The 21420-nt window shown below is 41.0% G+C and overlaps 1 protein-coding gene across 6 annotated transcripts in view; it reads right to left on the reverse strand.

Moving 5' to 3' along the window:
- Positions 1 to 583: 583 nt before the first annotated feature.
- Positions 584 to 21420, reverse strand: part of TFDP2 (transcription factor Dp-2) — a 631051-nt gene continuing 610214 nt past the window's right edge. For 4 of the 6 annotated variants that reach the window (XM_086943706.1, XM_086943703.1, XM_086943704.1 and 1 more), the window contains 2 exons: positions 9909 to 10116; positions 584 to 9018 (listed from right to left, as the gene is read on the reverse strand). In XM_086943706.1, coding sequence (XP_086799832.1) covers positions 8835 to 9018; positions 9909 to 10116 — 392 coding nt within the window. In that variant the 3' untranslated portion in view covers positions 584 to 8834. The remainder of the gene's footprint in view (positions 9019 to 9908; positions 10117 to 21420) is intronic. The other 2 variants (XM_086943705.1, XM_086943708.1) reach the window with 2 other exon arrangements.

Here is a 21420-nt window from a genome sequence, read left to right on the forward strand (position 1 = left end):
GACGAGATTAGTGGTGGTTTGCTCCCAGTTGCACAGATCTTGACTAGATCTTTCTCCCTGCCTTTGTCAAATAAGAGGACTAAAGATTTTTTTTCTATATTGAAAAAAAACCAAGGCTGCTAAGTGATAAATGTATCAGTGACTGTAAAGCTTGCATGTTTCCAATGCAAGATCATACAAAGAACATATATGCCATATTTGGCGTAGTGGTTTGCTCACAACAGCATACACCCCCTGAGATACTCCACACACTAAACAGTACAGCACAGTAAACAGGACCTTCAATTATCACACAACACAGTGCAGATAATCCAGTAGATGGATATCATGACCATCCGACAGCACTCCCTACCTCCAATTGACACACTACATGCCAGGCAATGCAAAGTCAGGGTTGAGAAGGCAGCCTCACAATCCAAACTAGACTCTGTTCTGCGAGGAAATCTTCAAAACTAGAGTTCGAACATACCAGTCTCTTAGACCTACAAGTCAAGAGCAAGGACAAAATATCTGCTGCATAAAGTACAACAAAGTTTTTTTTCTCAATATTTTGTATTTATGCTAATACAAAAGACAAAATACATTGTGTTTGCAGTCGTTTATTCTGTCATTTTGCATTACAAATCCACTTACCCACCATACATAGGTTAACTAAAGACAGTCTGCATTTAATGCATGAGTATTTTCCACTTTAATGGAGATACAGACTTCTGAGCCTAATTAGAGTATAACTCCAATATACGTTGGCAGCTTGTTCAGAAAATGCACTTGTAGATCCTGTATGCAGAAATAAGTTTATATAAAACTTCCATAAAAAATTAGCTAGTTGTTTATTTACAAAGTATGTGGCATTACAAAATAAAGCATTCACATCATATATGAACTTGCAGAGTTCTTGAGCTTATGGCTAGTTGCTTTTGATCCAGGTGCTTTCTTTTTATCTCGAACCTGTATTGTGTTTTTAAATAGCTAGAAGCTGAACCTTAAACTGAGAACTCTTCTTTCCTTGGGTAAGTTGACAGATATTTATCCAGATTGTCATTGTGAATCAATCAACATTTATTTCCAAAATCACAACACACATGGATGAATGAGAAGCTATTTTGAGGGAGGAAAAAAGGAGTTTGATAACATGGGGTAAAACTAGCGTTGGGTGTGGAATACTAGGAAACTGTAATTGTAAAGTCAATGCTGATTTTGTGGCAGGTCTCAGGCAAAATTTATCAGAATGACTGCTTCAATGTCCTTTAAAAGAGTAATGGAAGGCAGGAATGTCCATGTGTCAAACGTTTACCTGGAGGCAGGATTCAATGGAATTTATAGTGGCAAAACATGTTGACTTATACACATCCAGAGGAAGCAGCTCGAAATCCCCTTTGATCCAGTAGTGATAAAGCAAGCCTTACACCACGCATAGGCAAGGCAAATTATCTGCATTAATAGTGATCTGTTATTCAGCTGTAATAAACACACGGACATATCACGTTCAAACAAAAGAAAACTTGTTGGGATTAAGTTAGATAAATGGAACAGTAATCAATCCTAAGGTAAAGATGAACCATGTAAAATGAAATTGTCACTGGGCAAATTGAGTTTTTTTAATACTAATTCTGTTTTTTACAAACTAGTTATATATTTTAGAAATGGATGTGCCTTTTAGTGGTCATGGCACTTGGTCAGTTCTATCAATAAGGATCTGATTGACTCTTGATATCTCTCCAGGTCGAACATATATCAGTGAAACATTTCAACCAACAACAGCCAGTGGACGATACTTGAATTTTACAGCTTTCCGTTATAATATATTGTGTCAGGCTACTGGGGAGAAGAAGACTGATTATGTACACAAATGTACAAATTCATTATTTCCCCCTTCCTGTTAATAAATGAGCTCAAGGTTCAATTATTCTAAAAACTGCATGTTGATGTGGTTATCTATCTGCTTGTCTTTGGAAAAAAATTACCTTTTTTTAATAGCCAGTGACATAAGTGGGCATAATTCCCATAGAAATCAGAAATCGTACTCAAGGCAATAATTGTGTTGCATTATTCCTTATTAGAATGTTACTGTATTAATTGGTCTGCAGATTGAAATGTATCTATTAAGATACTGCATAAATCCCATAAATAGTTAGGTCATTACAAGATTAAGCCATCATACTCTTTCTTCTATTAAAGCCCAAAACTAAATGCCCTAATGTTCTTCTTGCTGAAGAAATACAAGCAGCTCCACTTCAACATTAGGACCATTAGGTGCTCTGGCGTTTTGGTTGTTACTTCCAATGGCCTTACTTTTTGATCTACCATTTCTTTCAAGGATGCCCAAATATTCTGCTAGGGATGTCTAAGAACATAATTCATTCTTACAAAACACACCAGTTTTGTCTCACTCTAATATTGGATATGCCAGATTTATATTGAGAAACTCTACGCTGTATTTCCCAAGCTAGTTTTTAAGCTCCAATTAAGAGTTAATTCCTGAAACATATAAGGCCATACACCACAAATGTGATGATGAGGTTGCCTAAAGAGTGAGCCATATTTAATATCACTAAAAATAACTTTGAGGATTTTTCATTTGTCCAGACCTTGTTCATAAAGGTAGCAATTTACACTTTTGTGAATTCACTGACTTGAAAGGGAGTTCCTCATGGCCATTGAATTGTTTCTTAGTGAAACACGTCTATTTTGTAGAACTACAAAAGAGGCCAGATATTTTAACCAAACTAAAATATCTAATTCAACAAGCAACCAATGCCATCATTGGGATGTGATTTATTTTGAACAAACAGACAGTCTAGTAAAGTGTAAGCATCGAGGATTTGAGATGTTTTTAAATAGCTATGTTAGTCAACCCTTTCCAATTAGAAGCATCTACCTATCCTTAAAGAAAAGAGTTAAAGCTGACACACATGTCAGTTGTCTTCCGTGTGATTTAAAATCTCAGTAGTCTAAAGAGTATAACTTATATTTATTTGACCCAGGTAACATGTGTTGCACATTTCAATCATTTGTTGGACTTTAGCCGCAGACACTAATCCCAGAACATAACCTCACCTGCCTTTGCACTGCACCATATATTTCTCAGTGTCTTCATTAGCATTTCATCCACCTGATGAATGTAAACTAATGTTGTGTTGTACATTGCACTGATTTACACACACACACCTTTTAGTAGAGATCATACTGTAACTCTTCCTAAATGATTTACTAGATATAAAATAATATACACTTAGTTTCTACAAAATAGGATTAATATACAAAACACTCATTTCCCAATTACTTTTTCCTTTCACATTTATATCTGTACTTTAAGATTGTATCTTCATTTATCCGTATTGTTTGATCTGATAAGTTTGGATTCTGTGTTAGGCATAACACCACCAAGTATTGACCACTTCTACACATAAAATCCTCCTGAAGACATTATGTTTTGTTACTCTGTTCTCAGGACTTCTGGTGGCATATTAAGTTACTTTTTTTAAATTGACAACATAAATTATACACCAAACCCAAGATCTTAAAAGCAAATTACAAAGTCTGATCTATAACACAAAATTATCATAACACAAAATTGTAGCTACATTTGTGATTGGATTTCTAATTCTCAGGTTTCTCAAGAATGGTCTGCTTTACAATTGCTGACTTTTGTTACTTTCACTAGGGAGATTTTATTTTCCTGTTTGACAGATTAAGGCAGAGACTGAACGGCACTGCTAGCTGAACAACTCATTTCATGGTCCAGACAAGGAGCTACCTTTTCTACGCAAAGCATGAAATGTATTTTCACACTGGAAAAGTGCAGTTTAAAGGAATATGCATGTAGCATCAAGTAAAGCAGAGCAGACTATGCACCTCTGTGGGGAGCCGCTGTAGTTCGCTAAAGGGCTGACCATGGCATGTTATCTTGAGTTACTATGGAAAGTAAAACGTTTGCAGCACAGTACGATCTATAGGCAACAGTGTAATAGTAAACACTGCAAAGACAATATGGTTATTTCACATTGTTCACAACTTACCATTTCATGCATAAAAGCTACATGCTAACACCCTTTTGCTGTTAAAGTAAAGAAGAAGCATCACAAATGTCTGCTATCCAAGTACCCAAGGCTTTATATGCAACAGCATTGGGATTTAATTCGGAGATTTAAGGAATCTAAAATGAAACTGTATCAATCTTGCCATTTTACTTTTCAGGAACCGTCCAATTTCAGCATTGCAATGTGACAGAGTGAGGAAAAAGATGATTTTATCACTTCTCAATTCCAGAAGTGAGCCTCGACAGTTAGGTACAGTTGTGTCCCTGTCAATTTTAACTTGAGGTTAAGTGGAAGAACAGAATTGGATGCATTTCAGAAATGTCAGTACTCCTGAAGGGAGGAGATCGAAACAATAGCTGGACATGTAACGCTCCTTAGCACCTGACATAGTCTATCTTATCGTATGAAGGAAGTTTACTATTTTAGGTTTAAGAATAGCGATAGATTGTTGGGCAGAGTGGGCCATATAGCATTAAAATCAGGAAATTTATAGAGAGTCCTGTAGAGTCGCTGCACTGCTGACCACTTTTCTGGCACACATTAGCCATATCAGCCTTTCAGAAATGGGCCACTTGCTGGTCTGGAAATCTTCTGGTGTCCATATCAGCTACATCACTTTTGTATGGGGACAGATCACATCAACTGCTTTTGATTATTGCCCCAGAGTGAAAAGCACTCTTTATCTGTTTGCCATTTTTGCAGTTGAATGTTCTGATTATATGTATATAAAGCTAAGAAGTCCTGCAAAAGTTGGTAAGTGAACCAGACTTCATGTTTTCATCTACAAACCATAATAATGTAAGCCCTTCATTGTGCCTATTCAGCTGCCAAAGCACATTATCTAGTAAGGTGACAATTTCCCTAACCCACCATGAGAAGCGCAATCATAGTGTTGATGCAGTAGCATTCAATATTCCAATTTATGATTGTGCACCTGAGAGAGACTGCTGCTGAATGATAGCTACAGTAGAGAGCACATTACCACATCGAACAGATTTAAAGAAACCACACTGCAATTGGTCACCTTTTCCAGATTTGCTTTTTTAGCTTATTTCATAATGCATTCAAGTCACACAAGTGGCATGAAGTGCATTCATCCTATCATAGCTTTAGGAGTTAAGGTCTTAACTGAAACATCACAAATACTAGTAGAGCACATGGCAACAATTACTCAAGCACGTTAAGACTATGTGTGGTTATATAAAAAAGTAACCTCACGAGTGTCTGGTCAGACTTCCAGAGGTATCGCAGTAGAATTGGTAAATGGTGAGAGATGACATCTCTGCACACAATTCTTTTGTAATATATCTACATTAGGCATGATTTGATTAAATAATTTACGAATGTGCCAGAGACCTTTGGAGCACCGTAGTGTGGAAGAAAGAGTGTGGCAATAATGGGGGGTGCTTGTTAATGTGGCATTAGTGGTTGCAGTACGTTATTTTGTGAGATGTCTCATAGTTGCAAGGGTCACTTTGCTATGCCATGAAAAAAACAAGAGCAGTTCAGCGGTGTGTCCGAAGCCAAGATCCAGTTTGTGAGTCTGATGCACCCAGATGGACTTTAAATCCTCATACTACCACATGGCTGTATTTCCCAAGCGTAGTTTGCCAACACATGGATTGCCACTTGCAAAATATGTCCAATTTCATCACAAAACCATGAAAAGAGGTCCTATCATTTTCGGGGTGTTTTTTCATGCAAACGAAAGAAAGCCAACCACTCCACTTTTTTCCAAAGGGTCCTTCATTTAAAAGCACGCGTTCTATCTGTAACCTTAAAAATAATTAACGATGCTGATTTAATAACTCTATCCGCTGCTTAGTCATAATATTGGACGCTCATTCACTTGCAGCAAAATCATACCATTTTCTAAATTCTCCCAATTGTGAAATCTTCAAACATTTTGAATGACTTTGATTTAAGGAGGCGTGCTTCAGCATAAGTATTGGGAACATACCATATGTATCTTAGTGAATAAGCATGGATATATCTGGGTATACTTAGAACGGGATTTAACGTTTGGCAGACAAAACTATGTCGGGTGGTGGAAGACATTAGGTCTACCACCCTGATGGACTATTGCCTGACAACTTTAAAGATCACTGCTAGCCAAGCGATGATCTCTGTACCTTTATAGGAACCACAGTCATGGCGGTTACTGTAAAGTTTGGTAGAAAGCGGCCATTCACAAAACTTTAATAAAGTTTTGGTTTTTCAAAAACAAACTCCCAAAGTGGGAGTTTGTTACTGAAAAACAAATAACTAATGACACCCATGCCCCCAGGGAGTTTTTTTCCCTGGGTATTGTGGGTCATCATTTGTTTTTTTCAGTCCCTCACTGCCAGGATTTACATGGTGGTGACACACAGGAAAAAAAACATTACACTGTCCACCCTAAATAGGGTTGGCAGTGTAATGCACAGGGACTCTGCTGACGGAAAGCTGACGGTCCACCTATCTATAAATAAGGCAGGCATAAAAGTCACATTTGTGATGGAGTACCCTGTCTGGCAAACTCTAAATCTGGACTTTAGCATCTGTACGTGTTTTGTTCTCTATTTAAATGTTATTGACTGGAGTTTTATGCATGGTAGCACTTCAGCTGTTCCATAAAATTAGGCAGATACTCGATTGGAACTGTGTCGTGAAGCCAGAGTATCAGGCTTTTTAAACGAAATTTGCAGAGCTGGACACAGAGATGATTCAAACTTGTTGGAAACAGGTGGTATCACACAAACGCTCGCAAAAGCACTCCATTAAATTGAAAGCAAATAATCATAAAACAGCTTTGGAAATGTAACATTACAAGTTTAGAGGTTCAAGGGATGTTTCTTCACTGCAACTTAGGCCGTTCATCAGATACAGACGTTTCTACAGTACCCCTCTCCAGTTCCTCAACAGTTTTGAGCTTCCAGATGTGACACATAACAATGGAACAAAGGGCATGCCACATAACAATGCACTGAATGTCGGTGGATATTACAGATATTTACCATGTAGTCTGAAGCTAGCTTGGCCCTTTAAAGAAAATGCAGGAGATACAACAAGGACATAGACACTGTTTGCTTGTAATGGGTTAAAAAAAAAAGAAGATCATGGAGGATAGAGGATACTGGCAGAAGGATACTGGCAAGAACAGTTGATTGCAAGAGATTTACAGGAGATTGAACTATTCATTCACGAAAGCTTTTGAAATCCGTTTTTCTCAAAGTTCCAAGAATAGCCAAGGCCTGCAAGGCAACTTTGATTAAGGCAAAATGTGATCATCTCGAAGCACAGCAGCACTGTCAGCTAATTATTCTTGTGCAGAGCTACTCTGAAGCAACAATTCACACTTACTTGTGCGCTATTGCACACAGGAGTAAGTTACATATCCTTGCACCAAAATAATCATCATTAATTGCACTATCATTTTTAAGTCATTGGCTTGAAGTTTCATAAACGAAGCAAAGAATAGCGGTTGGACTTGCATAAATCGTCCACATTTGCATAAAACACAAAACAAGGACCTTGTAAACTGGGATCTTTCAAATAGACACTGGCATCTGGGGTGAATGCGCACACACCCTCTGCCTCACAACAATTAACAAACATAGGGGTATTTTGAGTAACAAGTCAAAGGCAACAACCAAGATTTAAACCAAGAAATGATGAGAATTTTCAACTAGCCAAGAATTCCACTTGGAGGACAATTGATAGAATTGATTATTTATCCTACACACAGACTGGTCAGATCCAAATTCGGTTTAGTAGCAGAGATAAAACATTTCTAAATGTTCAACATCAATGACTTTCTAATAAGGATTAAAGCTCGAATCAGAAGGGACTCCAAAACACTGCAGCCCTACAAGGGGGTTTAGTATTGACCACTTGACATATACTCTGGTAGCTCTTACGTCTTTAAGATGCTACTGCCTAAGACAAGGATTCTCAAAATAGCAGGGCATAAACCCATCTTTATCTTAAAGAAATTATAGTAATCAAGAGTCCAAATTAGTTATTTTGCCAGTCAACATCTTATTTTGGGTGCATAGAACATTTGAGGCCCATTTGTTCATTGGGATCATTATCATCTTAAGAATGAAAAGACATGGTTATGTAAATGCACTTTTAAAACCCCTTTCCTGTCACCCCAAAGGGTCTTTTCTCACTTTTTAAGGATGTTAACATTGTTAATGGGCCCCAGGGCATAAGATTGATATGACGACTCTAAAGAGGCCTAATTCACAAATTATTCTTTAAGAGCGTCGGATGAAAAGTTCACCAGTATCAAACCAGACCTGTCTAAGTAAGAGTATCTATTTTAAGATCTACTGAGAAAAGTATTTCAGGTGAAAAACTGAAAATGTGAGTGGATAGGTTCTCTATTATTTTATGTACAATCAGTCAAGTTTTCCTTGGTCATGTAGGTCCGCCAGCAGTACTATTCTCTACGGAGTGTGGATTCATCTGCAGTCTTGGGTGACAGCATGGTCCATTACAAAATAAAAAACACTACAGTAAGCAGGCCTCCTGTGTTGGAAAATAAACATGGGTACATGAAATGCAAGTGCTCATTACTTAGAGCATGTATTATGTTCCTTTTGTGTTTTCTTTGCTCTTCACAAACAATTAAATTGTGCGCTCTACTACTGCATTCAAGTGACCCTCATATATTTTTTTCGCATTTTATTAGTGTGCATGTATATTTTCTACGGTGTGGCACAATGCGAACAGTGATCCCACCATCACAACGGTGCATACTGGGAACACACACACAAGCAGCTTATTCCTGTCCATTTTCAACAGTGGTTATTCTGGAGAGGAGAAATCGTCATCATCGTCCTCGTCGTCATAATCATCGTTGAATGAGCATGGAGTTTCTCCTCGCGATTCAGAGTAGTGTGATGTTTCACTGCTGGACAGGTGACTGTTGGAGGTCATCAACAGCCCTGTTGCTAAGGCCACTTCTGCATCATAGCCTGTTCCCTCGGCACTAAACGGAATGCAAACATCCATAGGTTAGATTTATTTTGCTTAAAATTACTATGCATACTACACACCTGCCAACTAGAAATAAAAATGGTACTGTGAGGGGAGGGGGGCTTGAAGTGGGCGGGTCATCAAGCAGAGAAGTACTAAAGGGAGACTTTTGCCCTCTCCCAAACCTACAAAACCTCTGCTCACATCAGCTGTTCAAAGCCTCGAAGACGAGTTGGAAATTCAATCTTTGTAGTGGTTTTCAGCTCATTTTCACTGCTATTGTGTGTAATCAGCTTCTCATGGGGTGACCGTGTGAAGGGAGCCGATATTGTGAAACACAGTGGCACAGTGTGAGTCGGCAGGGCTAATACTTTTCAAAAGGTCTAAAAAGTGGTTTATAACCGGTATTCAAATGCACTACTCAGTGCTGTGGTGTTATGCGATGTTGGTGTCACAACAGAGCTGATCCACTGAGCTTTATTGATTTTCCCATATTGCACTTGATGTGGGTTTGGACGCGGTGCACAATAAATGATATGGTAACATCACTATATTCCAGTAATAGAGTTAATGTGCTTTATGATACAAATGTGTAAGCGGTTCCCTGACAAGGTCACGCGGACGCTGCACCTACAAGAATGGCTTAAAGAGCAACAATTGTGTTAGACTAGGCTTCGCTTTTCATGCAGATGTTAAACAGCGAGCTCTTCTATGAGCTATCAAATACAAATTAAAATTGTTTTTCAGGTATCTCAACCCTGCTGGCTCTTTCTCACAAACAGTAAAGTATTACAATGTAAAGAGAACATATGATACAAGAAAAATGTCAGCCACCCAATGCGTGAGAAGACAAGCACAGGGTGGCTCAGTGCCCTCTTGAAAGGTAAATATTTCCTTGCTCACCTTGCGTGTGATATAGAGGCGGAGCTCGTCATGCTCAAGTTGGACACTTGCTGAGATGTTTCTAAGACCTCCTGCTTTATCCAATTGGGTCCTGCAGTCTGCTGTGGGAGATCAAGCACTTCCTGCTTTATCCTTGTCGGCGCTGTAGTTGGTGGAGTTGATTCGGACACTTCCTGCTTTATCCAAGATGATTCTCTGGACATATCTGCTGACAAATCACGAAGAAATGAATGTTACTCCTTGTGTTCAGCTTGCTTTGCACACGTGGACATGCTCAGAAATCTCATTATCTATTATGGTATCAACTCCCCACTGTTCACCCTGTTTCAGGTTGAACGGGCGGAGGTGATTTTCATATAATGGGAGCTTACCTATGAGTAAATAAGTTAGTATGGTATGCATGAGAGCGCAGGAAATAGAATCTACAACACCATAGGGATTCAGCTAATCATATTCTTCAGCATGACTTGAACAAACTGAGCATCAACTATAAAGCAGATGTCCAACACATAATGCTGGTTACGTTTTAGACATAAGGCAAGTGGGCGTGTATAGGACCTACTCAACAAAAAAGAAACACTTATCCTGGATCTGGCAGCAAGAGCATTGGTCCCCAGCCGAGGGGAGGGTGCTATAGAGACTACCTCTCAGACCTGTAAGGGTCCACCCAGTGGGCAACAATGTATTATTGTTTTTAAAGAGTACTCGTCACACCATGAAGCATTCTGTATGCTTCAGCAAACAATGATAGAATGAAAACCATCTCATATGAATTAAAATGTAACAATTTACGGGAAACAAGAAAGACCAGTAATTAATGTCTTTTTCTTGTAGAACAATGTAATGAGTCCTTCGGCAGAAAAGCAGCGGTAGCAAACCATTATGAAAGCACCAATGTCACTATTTAAACATTAGTGACTGGGTTGAACGGTATTGTGTGCTCAAACAGGCAAAGCACAAGCAAAATCCCAAAAATCTGGTGCCTGTAAATTGGGTGGTATATTTGTAAAAGTCATCACAAAGGCTCCTGACTGTTGTTTTGAAAAAAACAAAACTACTCTCTACCCAATAGCTGCCCCTTACTAGTCAGGTTAGACACAAATTACAGCACAAGAAACAGGGAACCATTCTTCTCCAAAGCAAGACCTGCAGATGCTTACTTTTGTTTTTGTGGTCAATGTCATGGTCGTATGCATAATATTTTCTTCAGACATACCGAAGTGCACAATGGTTATGACACCTTGAAATAAGTTAGAAAGCTCATCAAAGGAGGCCAAAGGTTAAGTATCTTAACACCCCGTCCCCGGCGAGGGAGATATCCTTCATAAGAGAGTTAAGTGAAAATGTTAGTAAAAACATACCGTTTTAAACTAAATAAACACTGAAATTCAACAGTTACAGTTATCGTAAGTAACTATGACTTGCGCCCCTGCCATGCACAGCGTTGTCATCAATCTCATTCCTGATGTTACAGTGATATCATAGAGCATGTCATGGGAAGTAATTAGCACCCACTGCAGAGGGCGGGAGTTATAGTTACTTTAGTGCACAAGTTATAGTTACTTTCTATGGATAGAGAAATGTGTTATTCACCCCCCCCCCTTTTATTATCAAGCCCTGCTTCACAGCTCACCTCGAAACTTTTCATGGAAGGAGCTGAGATGGAAGAACATTTTGGGGGAAAGTTTCGTGAGATGCAGAAAATGGCGGCAAAGTTATTAGCAAACCAAAAAATGCGCTTTCTGCATAAAATGTATATTTGTATGATATATATATTTTTTATTAACCTTTATTGACATTTTCACACATCATATACAATTGGTTTATAGGATGTAATTGAGAACAGGATTATACCATACAGCAGCAGTTAGGATATAATAAAAAAGGCAAAAGATAACCATCTTCCAATGAACTAAACAAGGTCTTTTTGGTTTCAGCCCCATGTTTTTCTAAATATGAAAAGTATATCAATCTTATACAACAAATAACATAAGTGTTATTACTTTTGGCCATGTAGAAGGACATGCATGAATTGTAGCACTTTACTAACTTAGTCAACTACACATTCCAATGGCAAGTTTCGTTGGGTCTGGCCACAGGAAAAATAAGTATTTGCAATTCAATAGGTCTCGCATTTACGTGAGTTTAAGCTATCGGCATTGTAAATGACAATGCCTATTATTTTTGTTTTTTAAAACATAAATAAAAGGCATTGTCATTTACAATGCCAATAGCTTAAACTTGCATAAATGCGAGACCTATTGCATTGCAAATGGTTGTTTAAGCTTAAAACTGAGAGCGGTGCTGCTTTGTTTTAGTTTTTTTTATCACTGAGCACCATGTCCTTGAAGCGGGCACCTCGCTCAGTGTTAAAGTAAAAAAAAAAGAAAAGAAAGAAACTGAGCGCAATGTCCTTTAAGTGGCACTGCGCCCGATTTTAAAGTAAAAAATAAATAAACAAGCAGAGTGCGCTGTCCCTGAAACGGCGCTGCACAAACGATTAAAATGCAGGCTCAACCTAAAAATTTAATGGCAGGTGAAGACATTTTTTTTCCTCCAATTTTTGCTCCCACAGCCTAAACCGATGAACAGATTTATAAGAACTTTGCCATTAAAGCAGAATTTTACTCAGAAATCCAACTTTGATTGGTTTTACTGCTAATACATTGTGGAAAAGTGCCCTCTTTCTTGCATGGTGTGCCCCCACTTTTCTGTTGAATTGCTGATGTGCTTTGACTGAGTGCCCTGGGCTCCTGACAATCAGGTACTCAGCGCCTGTGTGCCTTCCCTAAAACTGTGTTGAAGCCTAAACCCAATTGGCATCTCTGGCCACATGTCAGCCCCTGGTAAATGGTACCCTAAGTACCCATGGCACTGTGACCAGAGACAGCCCCTAAGGGCTGTATCACTTATTGTGCCACCCTTAGAGGCTCTGTGCCCCGACACACACACACACACTGCCTTGGCAGGCTGCGTGTTTTGGTGCAGAAAAAAACAAAGAGTCGACATGGCACACTGCTATTTTGAACTGTGTTCATACAAGTAATTTACTACTGAAAAGTATTTTTATGCTTACCTGCACCAGGCATGCTTGGTTCTAGGAATAAAACAACAGTATATTGTTTTATACAAAACAATTGGCCTGGAGTTCAGTTCTTGAGTGTGTGAGACCAGTTGCTGACTGAGTGTGTACATCAAATGCATTACACTGTCCTCTGATACTGCCTTACTGCGTGACCAAGATACCACTTTATGGAGTAAATTTCTATCTAACTTTAGCCTCTGCCAAACCCCTGGGGACTGCTGGACTCTGTACACACTGTATCTCACTTTGGTGCAGTATATACAGTGCCACTTTCTTACATACATTGAGTAGTTTATGAGATATTAGCATCTAAGAAAAGTTGCAGAGCAGGTTGTAGAGGGCCAACACTTTTATATACATGTGCCATTTGAAAGTTGTGTAGAATTTGAAAATCTGAAAATTCCAAACATAAAAAAACACAAATCTGAAATAAGCCTTTTTTCTGTCACCCCTCTCCGATGCATGGAACCAGAGTTGGTACTCGGATCCAAGAGAACTTATTGGCTGCCACAATAGTAAATCTCTCTTGCGGCAACTATTAAAGTACTTGGAGCACAGTCCCCATATCCTACATATTTAAAGAAAAGAGGCATCGCAGGCAGAACCTGAACCCCAGACCAGAGTTGTGGGACCTTCAATGGGCCCCTCATCCAGGTTGAAATCTAAAATAAAAAACGACCAAAATGTCATGGGATTCGCTCGTCAAAGTACTCGGATATGTAAATTCTCGAGACCTAAAATAGAGGTCAAGGACTTGCATATAACCTCTTGCTGCACATGTCTAGGGCTGTCATCAGTGAGAGTTGTTAATAGATCATAAAAATAAAATTGCCTGAAAAATACAGTTAAATGCGAGTTATGGTTCTGGATCAAATGCGTAAAACTACTGAAACTTGCCAGTTATGGTTATCGAGAGACACACTAGCTGTCTCTCGCAGCTCTCGTAGCTCTCAGTATCAGTCATGCTCAAAACGCAAATTTGCCAATGGCACAAAACACAACAAAATATTGGGTGATGCAAGTTATGGTGTGTACTGTGTGTGCGTTGATTAGCATAATTGGCTAATTTCAGTGTCGCCACTCTGTACTTAAAGTTAGGACCTAGTTACTATAGGAAACAGATTTTTAAGTTTGCTAATCATTTTGGGGCTGTTTGACAAATCTTCACAAATCTTACCAAAAACAGGGTCATCCACCTCAGCTCCTTTTTGGAAAGTTTTCGTAGTGATTAGTCAAGCGTGTGCGGAGAAAAGAATTGGGGGTGGGGGTGTCCTCAAACTCAGACAGAAAAACTGAACAGCTATCCTGTCAGAAAGCTAGATCTTGGACCAAAAAGCATGCTGTTTTCGATTTTATGTAAATTCATTCACTAGTTTTCGAGAAATTAAGGTTTGAAAACTTTGTATAGCTCCACTGTTGGTTTGAAATTCAAAAATGTATTCCTTCCGATTGGCTGAAGGGGACTTTTCAGAGTGAGCGCTCTGATGACTGGCTGCAACATGAAAATAAATGTTGCTACTGCATTTACAGGACTATGGGACTTATTCCTGTCCTTTATTTTTAAACAGTATAAGGTGGTATGGATACCCTGTCCACCTAGTGCCCGTGAACAAATGTAAAAAAAAAAATGTGTTTTTTTCCCTGCAATAGTGGGGGGGGGAAAAGGCCTGTTTCTTTGTTTTAAAGATAAAGGAACCTGAGGTGTGCAGGTGGCGTGGCCCAAACCTGAGTATGGCGAACGTGTAGCTGGTGAGCTCCTGCAACGGGGCCCTGATATTCGCTCCTGTGCTGGGCTTGAACCAAGTGCCCAGAAGGATGTCCATGAGGGTCTTATTGAAAGGCAGCAGGGGCTTCAAAGAGGACGCTGCGGGCTGAAGCACCTCAGCCAGGAGGTTAGTCCTGACTGCCACCGTAGGAAGCTCAAGACCCAAGGCCTCAGCCGCCCTACGCAACACCACAGCGTAGGAGGCTCCCCTCCTCCGTAGCCACAGTAGTGGGAGAAAGCATACCAAGGTCTGAGGAGCTATCCAGACCACTGGCATCACCAAACTCCTCTCTCCAGTCCGGATCTTCAAGAGAGTCAACAGACCCCTCCCAGTCCTCCTCACGCTCTTTTGGCTGACACTCAGGGCGATAGGGAACGCCAGGGTAGAAAATTGGCACAAAATTGTCGGCTGGCACCAGTACCGGCGTCGGTCGACGCCAGTCCAGCTCTGTATCTAAGTCGAAGGGGAGGCCGGGGTTGACGCCGGCTGTGTCCCCAGTCGGGGTGGTGTCGTCAACGGATTTGACGCAAGAGGAGATGTCCTCAGGTCGCCCAGCGCCGATCCAGATCCAGGCCTAGATCCTTGGGTGCCCTGCGGCGTCTGGACCACAGCCGGCAGCGGCAAAGGCCTGGAACCCCCAACCGACTCCGTGGGGCCTGAAGGCGCGTCGGCGGAGTCGGGCTGCCCAAAGATGGAGTGGAGAGCTTCTTAAAATGTACAAAGTTGGGCAGGGGTTGCTACAGCTCCGGGAAATGGGGGGGAAACTCTGAAACGACCCAGCAGGCTCCGCAGACGGAGCTGAAGCATGACGACCGTCCGCATCCCACATCTCATTAGCCGACAGAGAGGGAGAAGGCGAAGCGCTACGGTGCTTCTTCTACTTCTTCTTGTGCTTTGACTTACCCAAAGTCTTTGACGAGGATTGGTGGTGTTGATGGCTTTGTGACCGGTCCCACGACCTCCTTCTTGACCAAGACCTCGAGCAGCGCGGAGTCGACTGTCAGGCCTCCAGAAGCTTTCGGGACCGCTCCCACAAAGACTTCGGGGATATGGCCCGACAGTCGGAACACGACTTCGGGTCATGGTCATGCTCCAGACACCAGAGACACACTAGATGTGGGTCCGTCACCTACATCAGCTTGTGGCCGGAGCCAAAAGGTTTGAAGTTGGTCCTCCGATGTAACATCCCTGTGCACCGGGTGTCAAAAGACTAGAAAAGAAGTCGACAAAAAGTCAAAAAACAGTTAGTCAAAAAGTGACTAGGGTACTGCTCTCTCAGGATCTGTGCAGACTGGTGCGGAAAAAGAAAGAACTGACGTCAGCGCGCAGGGGCGACATCTAAGTAGATACCGTGAAGGATGCGGAGTCGACCAATGCCACCTACCGAGTGCAAGTGTACTGCCAGAAAAAAATTCTTAAGCCAGATCCAAGGGTTCCAACAGTGACTCTGTGGTGGTCCCCGGATTTCAGTAATGATTAAGTGGGGGTACTCAGAAGTCAAAAGTTTAAGAACCACTGCTATAGACTATGTAGCAGTGTAGTTCCTTAACTAGTAAAATAAACATGTAATATAAAACAAAGCACCTCCAAGCAATTCTAACTGACCATACTCCACAATGAAAGTAACAGAGTGTGAAACTATGCACCATTACTGTTTTATCAATTTGAGTAATATAGTCTGCTTTGCATCTTGCTGCTGATCTGGGTGAAGGTGATGAAGATAGGTATGAGAGCCTACTCTGAGGTAGGAGAGAATGATCATGGGTCAACAATTGGAGGGGTGTTGGGGGGAGTTTGGTGCAGGCCCTGCAATCAACCCATGCTGCTCCCAGTAATAAGTAGGCTTGCATAGGGGTTGGATGTAGACCCTGTGCTAAGCCCCCTTACACACATATTCCGCCACACACGGCCAAAGGTATTAGGGGGCTGCAGTTCCAGGCTCGAACACTTCTGCATATTGTTGAGGTCCATGGTCAGTGGGTTATGTCCTTTAAAGGCTTTGTGCAGGGCCTTGTTGCTGAAACCTTGTGGTAATTCCAAATGTTGGCTAGGAGCAGGGCTTGATGATAGGCCAGGTGCAGTGGATTATGTTAATGTTAGAGGTGGGCCCTGTGCTTGGCTAAAAGTGAGATGCTATTTCATATCAATAAACAGTACAAAAAATACAACATCAGTAAATAACACATGCACAAATAATTGTCTATCCATAGTGATATTTATGACGATTACAGTAGTGAGAATATATATTCAAGGTCACCAGCAATGTAGTTTGTGATGTCATCTATTACATACATGATGAGATCATGAGCAGAGCATTAGGGGGGAGTTAGTTAATGCAGCTAACCATAACTTGGCAATTTCAGTATTTTTTAACAGTTTTAACTTGGCACTGTCAACTTTATTATAGAGTTTTATTTACAACCGTCAAGTTGTTTAAAAGCTACAGAAGGGCAAAAAATTGTGAGTACTCTTTTGTAAAATGTATCAGATGTATTGAACAAAAACACTAAAGCTTTGCACCACAGTAGAATGAGACGAAGCGTCAAAGTTAAACTCGCAATCCTTTCCCGAATATCCATACAGCGTTTCTTTGTTACAAAAAAACCCCCAAACAATTAGGGAACAATCTTTTGAAAAATGGTGACTTAGTAGTTGGCTGTGGTTAAGTGGCAGTTTTCGTTAAACAATATTTGATTAGCTAGTACCTTTGGTTCATTTAGATAGATCTGTAGAAGAGAATAACACATTCAGATTCGTTTCGTTATAACAAGCTTCACGCAAAGCCCTCAGCAGAGGAAAATTTAAAGATGGAATCAAAAGAGTTTTCATATTCTAATAATGCCAACTGCATCTTATGGTCCTGCAAAGCACTGGTATTGGGGGAGTGGAGAATTGTTTGCGCTGCTCACACAATCATGTTTCTGTAATTTTTAGGTTTGGTGTCATAACTATTTCATCCCTTCAACCAATGTTCTTAAAATTCAGTTTTCTCGTCTAATCAATATTTGTCTTCTGGTGTCAACCGAATTAGTGTATATTAAGGATTTTTGAGGTCCGAGGCAAGAAATATTTTGGCTGTCCCTGAATAGGGGAACTTTGCGTTTAATTCTGATTTTCAGCTGATTCAAACCTGTTTGAGGCTAAACAACATTGAATTATATCATTATATGCCAAAGTTTTAGAAAATGGCGCAGCAAAACGCAGCTGAAAACTCAGACTCCCCAGCATCCGCTAGGCAAAAATCATCAAAGGAAAGCTTCAAAAGCACATCGACAGCATCATTTCTTATTGTGCTTGGATCTAGGTTGAGTTTGTCCACAATATTTTACAAATAATTCAGTGTCTAACCAACCGGTTGTCAACACTGGAGGAAAGAGAGAGTAAGGGTGACTTGGTCGATGTGTAATGGACTAATGTATAATTGAAGATATATGCACACAGCCCTTGACATTTTAGCATTAATTGTTTAGTATTTGTAATGCCAACCAAAGTCTACATTGCAACTGGCATTCTCCCTGCACATTGAAAATGAATCGCTGCTCCGGGGATTTTCACCATTCTAACAGGTGCAACCATTAATTCTCTATTCCATCCTATACACTTCTCTAGGTCGGCAGTGGTCTCTGACTCCTTTACACTACAGAAACACAGGATCTCAGACACGAAAAGGATGGATAGGTGAACAACAGGGTATGGTGAGAGAGGTGACATAGCGGGAAGAGGGAGGTAGAGACATATGAGGCAGCAAGACCTTGGAAGTAGGGAGAAAAGTATGGCGAAGAAGAAAAGAGAGTTAGTCTGGAAAAAATAGGCAAAGCGGGGAAGAAGTAAGCAGAGAAAGAGAGCTGGAGACATAGGTATGCTTTTAGAGTGTAGAGAGAGAGTTGAAGATAGGGAGAATAAAATGAAGAGGTCGACATGGGTAGAAGTGAGGTTGTGAGATGAGTATAGGTAAACACTAAGTAGAGAGAGAGTGGGGAGATAGAAAAAGAGGCAAAATGATAAGGGGGGGGACAAGGCAGGTGATGACAGAAGTAAGGCAGAGAAGAGAATAGAAGTATGGGATAGGAGGTTGTAGAGAGAAAAGTAATGAAGGAGAGAAAGAGATGCAGTAGAGAAAGAGGTGAGATTGATATGGACGTAGAGAGAAAAGGTGCAGGGTTGTACAGTGGAGTTATTTGAAATGGAGAAGGTGCAAGGCACAGACAGAGGGAGTTCAGGTAGACAGAGGCTGTGGTAGGCCCCGAGAGTGGTAGATGGGTGAGGTTGTGTGTGAGAGAGAATGAGTTGAGGTGTGCAGAGGTGAGAGCCATACGGTAAGTGAGGTAGAGAGTAAAGGCAAAGGGGGTAGTTTCACGGAAGATGGAGCTAGGGGTAGGTAGAGAAAGAGGTAAAATGGGAGGATAGAGACAAAGATTTTTTTATTAATCCAGTTGCCACTGAATGGCCGAGAGGATGAGGGTTAAGGTTAGCATGCTGAGATGTCGCATGAAAAAATATATTTATTGTCCACATCATAGGTTACCTGGGGTCCTAGGCAATTACCCACTATGTGTACTACACCCAGGCCTTAAAGCGGCTTTGCACATAACTGAAGAGAAACCTGTGTGCTGTGAAGATGGGATCCGAACGGTGTAGCGGAAACACGACGTCAAGAGGGTCATGAATTCCTTAGTGCCGCGTTAAAGCTCTATTAATTTGTGAAATATTCTGAGGTAATTAGTATTCACGTGACTTTCGCGTGGTAAATCTAACAAGCGTGTCTGCAGCTGGACAGGCACAGCGCGAGACAATAAAAGTCGCCACTTCAAAGGAAAACAAACACTTGAATGTTCGTCCGACTGCGCTCGCTTTTAAAACACGAAACATCTTTAGTTCGGCACAGATTACCAAAGAGAGGGACGAAACAGACACCTGGCATACACTCGCGTGATAAAAGCAATGCATTAAAATGGACTTGCTTTGAACTGTCTCCCCCCATTGTGTTCAGCTGCAAGGAGGGGCGCAGGGGAGCCATGGGAAGTGCTGGGGAGGCTGAAAACACACAGCCCACGAGGAATGCGGCCTTTCGGGGAAAATAAACGTCGCAAGTTGCTCTTTCACCCCCCCCCCCCCCCCCCCCCCCCACCCCCAACCAAAAGGCCATTCCTGTGGGGTCTGGCATACAATATGATCTTATTTTATCACAATTTATCATTTGGTCTTCATAGAGGTTTTTCGTTTAATGTTTGCCTCAGCTTGGCGCTCACTTCTTAAAGAAGCTGGTAGCACTGCCCTTAGCCAGTTACCAGCGCGAGCCATGGACAAACTAAAACAAGCCGGAAAAACTCCGCCCCAGCTCTCCCCTCGCACCCCCTTTCATTGTTGCAACTTTCCTGGCAGGCCTCGGACTATAACAGTGATGACTAAATTCGTCCTTTCATGATGGTGGGGGGAGAGTGGAACAATTCCGTGGGGGCTGACAGTTGGACGGATTGAGAGGACCAAGGCTGTCCGTTGGCTTTCCCCTCCTGACAAGAAGAACTATTTTTATTTTATTTATTGATATCCTGTTTTCTCTAGAGTAAACCACGTCCATCCAGGTTTCAGAACGCCTAAGAGGCTTTGAAATAACAAGCATAAGGCGATCCAGTTACAGAACGCAGCACAACGCACTGCATAGCAGGAGCAGAAATAATGCAAGCGAGTCTCGGAGATGTCGTTCGCATAGAAAATATAATCATGGTTAGAGAAAGGATGTAAAAGCTTGAGAAGAAACATGGCAAAACTACTTCAGAGTATAGTGCATAGAGTTCGCAAACCGGAACATGAGAAGCACTGAGTGGAAGAATTGCAGAGTGCTGTAAAAGAGCGTTAGCATAAATATCGATAAAATGACCAATCCAATTCAGAAATATGTAATCTAGACAAAACTAAATGACCATGCGGGGTAGATGCCATGAGGTCTGATAAGAAACAACTGTGTAAATAAAAGGAAGTTGTGTAGCCTATACCCGAGCACCACTCATAAACTGTTAGTTTAAGTAAGACATGCTTAGTAGAGCAAATTAACTGAGACCAGAGAGTGTTATGAGGTCGCATAAAGACGTTTCTCAATGAGCATGTTTTTTTTAATGATATATATAGAGATAGAGGAAGGAAAAGTGGCACAGATATGTACTGGAAAGGATTCCAGAGTGTAAGTGCACTGCATGAGAAACATTTGCACCAGGTGCACTACTTCAAATGTGGAGTGCAAAACTACTGCGCAAGGAAACTGCTCCCGAAGCAGACCCGCCTTCACAACGCTGTTCTTTTCAAAATTCACGGCCATGCTGTTCATGGTGCTGTTTTCGTATAAAACGTCGAACAGCCTTTGTAAACCCTTTGCTGGTTGGCTTAAGAGGACAACATAGTCAGCGTAAAGCTAGGAAGTGATAGAACGATTTCCCAATTTTGGTACATCGCTGACTACCGAATCCAGTGCAGAGATCAAGTCGCTTATTAATAAGTTGAAAGGGCTTGAGCTAAAACACACCCTTGTTTAACTTCTTGCGCCATCTTGATCTTGTCAGAACTGTTAAGTTGTTATCTAGTTTTACTCTGGCCCATGTTTTGGAGTAGAGTAGTTGAATGCCTCGGAGCAGTGGTTAGGGGATATCACAAGTTTTAAGCTTGGACC

The sequence above is a fragment of the Lissotriton vulgaris genome, chromosome 11 (assembly GCF_964263255.1).
Source record: "Lissotriton vulgaris chromosome 11, aLisVul1.2, whole genome shotgun sequence".
Taxonomy (NCBI): domain Eukaryota; kingdom Metazoa; phylum Chordata; class Amphibia; order Caudata; family Salamandridae; genus Lissotriton; species Lissotriton vulgaris.